The sequence below is a fragment of the Frankliniella occidentalis genome, unplaced genomic scaffold (genome assembly GCF_000697945.3).
Source record: "Frankliniella occidentalis isolate FOCC.00 unplaced genomic scaffold, Focc_3.1 Scaffold8, whole genome shotgun sequence".
In the NCBI taxonomy this organism is placed as follows: Eukaryota; Metazoa; Arthropoda; class Insecta; order Thysanoptera; family Thripidae; genus Frankliniella; species Frankliniella occidentalis.
In genome coordinates this window covers 1,511,372-1,516,515 of record NW_026267138.1, presented here as the reverse complement: position 1 = coordinate 1,516,515, position 5,144 = coordinate 1,511,372, and the positions used below count along the sequence as shown (strand labels likewise).

General features: G+C 39.0%; 1 protein-coding gene across 1 annotated transcript; it reads left to right on the top strand.

The window, feature by feature from the left end:
- Positions 1 to 6: 6 nt before the first annotated feature.
- LOC113205906 (bone morphogenetic protein receptor type-2) lies at positions 7 to 5,138 on the top strand. Its single transcript, XM_026421699.2, has 13 exons — positions 7 to 164; positions 560 to 742; positions 1,068 to 1,192; positions 1,276 to 1,372; positions 1,460 to 1,891; positions 1,966 to 2,124; positions 2,214 to 2,396; positions 2,527 to 2,696; positions 2,797 to 2,992; positions 3,122 to 3,334; positions 3,423 to 3,569; positions 3,662 to 3,772; positions 3,862 to 5,138. The coding sequence occupies exons 2-13, from the start codon at positions 688 to 690 to the stop codon at positions 4,866 to 4,868; spliced, it is 2,895 nt and encodes a 964-aa protein (XP_026277484.1). The 5' UTR covers positions 7 to 164; positions 560 to 687; the 3' UTR covers positions 4,869 to 5,138.
- The last annotated feature ends 6 nt before the right edge of the window (positions 5,139 to 5,144 follow it).

The window sequence follows — 5,144 nt, the reverse complement described above, 5'->3', positions numbered from 1 at the left end:
CGCAAGGCCCGTCCCGTACCCGTACCCTCCGTGGCCTGAATGTTGTGCATTTTGGACGCAAGTTACTTTATATAAATATGGCGAAATGTTGAAGAAGTGATCCGGCAAGTCCTCCAGCAGAGAACACAGAATCGTTGGGTTCCTTTCTTCGCAGCGAAGTCAGCGTACGTTCTGTGCCTTGGTCTATTCCAGAACCCCCCAAACTGCATACAGAGTTTAGAAAAAAGCCTACTTTGTTCAATTTCTTTACGATTCGAGTTTGTGTTTGTCGTTACAAAGTACGCGATAATTTTGTGCACTTTTTAAGCACACTCTACTTCGCCCTGCCCCCTTATTTTTGTCGTTAATGCAGTCTTAGCCGTGTTGTGCTTAACTTTTCGTCTGCACGACTGCATTATTATGGCGTTCCTGTCCATACTATGTATTCTTTTCTACTTACTTGGTCGTGTTTTTTTGTGATACGATTAAATGTGATATTAAACATTCTTTGGCGAAACAATCCGGATGTTGCACTCATGGTTAGTTTTTTTCGTAACTTTATTTATGTTTCTGTTTGCAGGTTAGGATTGTTTTCAACTGTCAAAACGAGCCCCATTCAAAATAATCATGAAAACCTAATACAGTTGCATTTGGCTAACGTGTGCCATTCATTCATTTAATCGGCACACAAATTAAAAGAACAGGATCATGGCTTGTATCAGAACCATAGCTATTTTGTTGATGCTTGTATTCTTTGCTCAAGGTAAGTTCTTTAAAAATTTCATTCATTAGTCCTACAGAATCAAGTTGTGCTCTCTATTTTCCATCTTGTGTTAAAAAGATTTTAAGTTCATTACATGATAAAATAACAACCATCGTAATGAAATTATCTTAAACAATTTGTGACAAATATTAGCATAGACTTTTGTTTCTATTCCCAGTTTGTGTGTTTTTATTTTTATTTATTGTGTGTTGTAATAATTTTGCAGAGACGTTTCTAGTTAACAATAGTGTTTCCTTATCTCCTAATGAGGTTATTTTAGTGTGGTCATTGAATGTTATTATTTTTATTTCTTTTGTTTTGCAAGGCTTTCATACTGCCAATGAGCAGAGGCAGCATATTTGTGCTTTCTATTCTGAGAAGAGCTTAGTCAACAGCAATGGCTTATCAAGTGATGATGCTGCAGAAGATTATGGCAGTAGAGAAATTGAGGTGAAGTGAATTATTTGTGATGTAAGACTTTCTTTAAGATTACTCTCAAGTATTGTTTCTGATTTTAATTTTCCGTTTTACAGGGGACAGCTGATCCACAACATGTAATGTGTCAAAGTTCATGTTATACGGTTTTCAATACTGATCCAGTTACCAATGGAACAAAAATAATTAAGCAAGGTTTGTTCAATATTTTGTCTTGGAACTCATTTAAGTATGACTCAATAACTTTTTGTTGTTTTCATGTCTTTCCTTAAAAACATTTAGGGTGCTGGGACCCTTCAGACAAACATGACTGTGCTGGTGCTGCGTGTGTATCAGAGAGAAACCACCATCATAAGAAATCAAATACTCGGTTTTGTTGTTGCCTTGGAGACCTGTGCAACACGAACATAACTGATTCTTTTTTGGATGACGATTCTGAGGAATCTGAAAATCTTCAAGATACACCTTTGAAAGCTGCTCATGAGTCTGGAAGAGCGAATTTGGTTCTGTGGATGAGTGTTCTGGTTACCTTTAGTGTGGGATCTTTAGTCCTCGTTGCCCTGTACTGCTTTTGGCATGGCGGGATGCATCGTCCTCAAAAACCTGAGCAAGACTCTTTAAAGCTCATGGAGAATGGACATGGACCTGGACAAGGATATGGGCAAATCATGGGCTCATACACTGGAGATAAGATAAAGTTCTTAAATGTTATAGGTATGTGTAATAAACATATAACAATTTTTTTAACGTTGAAAAATTTAAAATTTTCTAATTGTTGTTCTTTCTAGGCCAAGGTCGATATGGTTGTGTTTGGCGGGCAACGGTTGGTGAACATGAGGTGGCTGTAAAGGTGTTTCCTCCACATTATCGATCTTACTTTCTAAATGAAAAAGATATTTACTGCTTACCATTCATGTCCGAATGTCGATCTCTCCTTACCTATTATGGTAATTGTTACTATTTTTCCTACTTTTTTCAAATTGATTTGTGTTGAGTCTAACCAGCTACTTTAAATTTTTCCTTCACAACTATTCAGGTTGTGATGAAAGACCAAGTATGGATGGGAGCCCTGAGTATCTACTTGTTCTCTCACATTCTTCTAATGGCTGCCTGCAAGATTACTTGCGTTCCAACACAGTTGACTGGCCAACATTTTGCCGTATGGCTTTATCGATTGCTAAAGGGCTGGCACATCTTCACACTGACATGCGGAAAGGAGGTACTTTCCATTTTTTTCTTTTGATAGTATTGAATGTGGATTTTGTCTAATTAAGCTGAAGCTGAAGGCAAAGCCTCGTGTGCCTGTGCGCTTACAAAAGCATCTTTTTGTAAATATTTTTTTCTTGCAGACAAAGAGAAGCCATGTGTTAGCCATAGAGATTTGAACACCAGAAATATATTAGTGAACTCTGATCTTTCTTGCTCTCTATGTGATCTTGGATTTGCTATGAAGATTGTGGGTTCCAAGTATTATCAAAATGGGGAAGAACAACATGCAGAGACGAAATCTATTAATGATGTATGCCTATCCTTTCTTGTTTTATTTTTACCTGATAAAACTCTTTGCCAGTGTAACTGTATCAATATAATGCCTCTCTCCCATTCTACTTTTAATTTAGGTGGGAACTTTAAGGTATATGGCACCAGAGGTATTGGAGGGTGCTGTTAATTTAAGAGACTGTGAATCATCGCTCAAGCAGATTGATGTGTACGCCCTGGCTTTGGTTGTTTGGGAGCTAGCTTGCCGATGTTCTGATTTGTACCAAATGGGATCTGAAGCACCACCATACATGATGCCATTTGAATCTGAAATAGGTAGTTACATTTTGGTTTTGCCAGAGTCACAGATATTTCTTTCTTACTTAAATTTAATTTCAAAATAACATGTATATCTACTTGCCAATAAGAATCATTGAAGTAATGTTTAACTCTTTTCTCTAACAGGACATCATCCAACATTTGAGCAAATGCAGGTCTTAGTCGTGCGTCACAAAGCCAGGCCTCTATTTCCTGAAACATGGAAAGATTGGACCGCTGTAAGATTGATACGAGAGACAATGGAAGATTGTTGGGATCAGGATGCTGAGGCAAGATTGACAGCTCTATGTGTTGAAGAACGATTTCTCGAATTGCCAGCTCTATGGGATCGTCAACGATGTATGTTTATTTGTATTTATTCTGTTTGGTTATTCTACTGATCTCTAAATCTGCATGGAGAAATCAATCTGTAATTACTGTCTTCCAGCATGCTTGTTCACATCTGGTCTTAGTCCTACTCTGAACCCAACTCAAGGGATGCCTATCAACCGAGGTATAAACAATTCCATTACTAATAACACAAACAGCTCTGGCGATATGCTTAGATTTATTGTGGATACTACTGATGATACAGGTTAGCGCTCGGGCCTTCACTGGGGCCTTCGACTGCCTTTTGGGTCCCTTACTGTTATTTCTGGAGCAATATTCAAACTTCATATTTTTCAGGTGGCTCAAACCGGTCGACTTCTAAAGATACTCAAGAATCTACAGTATCAGAAGGAACTGTGGAAACATTATTAACACTCTCTCCCTCAGAACCTCCAGAGTACATGCTAAGTAAGTTTTTTTCAGCAGTTGCCTGTCAGTAATTAGCCAAAGAATTTGAATTAACATTAAGTTGTATTTTCCGGGTCCCAACTTTGTAGACAAAAATTGGCCCAAAGGACCTCTTCAGCCCTACCAAGGAAGAAATCCATGTATGGAACGTAATTTAATGCCCACAGCAGCATCAGAGGAGGAGTTGAGCCAACAAGAGAGTGTTCTGGTGGATCGTTCCTCGAAGCACACTCCTCAAGGACACTTTCGGTCTGGGAGCAGTTGCACTGATACTCAAGCACTAGTTCCCAATGATTTTCTCAATCATAACCAGCAGCAGCAGCAGCCACAGCATTCTCAGTTGAATACAAGCTCTAACTTGCGCCCTATCACACCTATTCCATATGTTCAGAATGTTGTTTACAACTCACGGCCAGTGAATGTTGATGAGACTTCCTCAAAAAACACAATTTTCTCATCGTGGACTGGTGGTATCCGCAAATGGTTTGAATCCAAGAAAAAAGGGCCCCATGGCTTGAAGGATGAATCTTGGAAGGGGAATAGCCAGGAAGGACCTGATGGGAGACTAAATCTTCTTCCTGGGAGAGAGACTCAAGTCCTGCTCAATAGACCTACTGGAGTAATAACCACATTCCTGGATGAAGATGGAAACAAGAATGAGCCTGAGACAAGCCAATCACCAGTCAATCCTGTTGCGGGCAGCCCAGCTCTGAGGCCAACTACTCTTTCTTTGTCACGTACTAAGGGACACTCTAGTGGGAGCATAAGCAAGAAAAGGCTTAGTGTTGAATGTCAAGATTTGTTTGCAAGCTCTTCAATGGATTGGAAGCTTAAAGATCCTACTTTGAGAGTTAAAACACCAGGGGATGTACCTGCTTCAGTGAGGAGAAACAGAGGCAGAGGTTTTGCCACAAGATTTTCACTGTATGATGATCGCATAATGGGTGGTGATCCGGCCCTTTCTAATTCCTCTCAGCGTTTAGATTTTAGTGAATTGGAAAAAGATGGTGTTTTAGAAGTATGCATACCTTCAATGTTTTCATCAGTACCATATCAAATTAACACAGTGTCAGAGGTAAAGGATTCATTATTCTGAGCCCTTCTAATAACTCTTTGTTACTTCGGAATCAGCAGTCCCTGTTCCCTGCCTTGATAATCATTTAGTTCAATAGATATCCTTAGTTTAGTAGCACCCTCTTATTTCATAAAGGATTGACGACTGTAAACTAGGAAGGTAAGTGCAATACAGTACCAGTTTCCTGTGCACACTTAGACTTGTAAATGTGTACAACTACGTAGTTATTTTTAGTGTAAGTGGAGTACATTAAGTGCAATACAAATTTGATACATCACTGTAAAACAATTTTTGTAT

What these genes read in the sequence shown, in the direction of transcription:
- LOC113205906 (XM_026421699.2), top strand. Translation starts at nt 688, where the DNA reads ATGGCTTGTATCAGAACCATAGCTATTTTGTTGATGCTTGTATTCTTT. An exon ending in ATCTCTCCTTACCTATTATG is followed by an intron (nt 2,125 to 2,213) that starts GTAATTGTTACT and finishes ACAACTATTCAG; the next exon opens with GTTGTGATGAAAGACCAAGT. An exon ending in ACCTCCAGAGTACATGCTAA is followed by an intron (nt 3,773 to 3,861) that starts GTAAGTTTTTTT and finishes CCAACTTTGTAG; the next exon opens with ACAAAAATTGGCCCAAAGGA.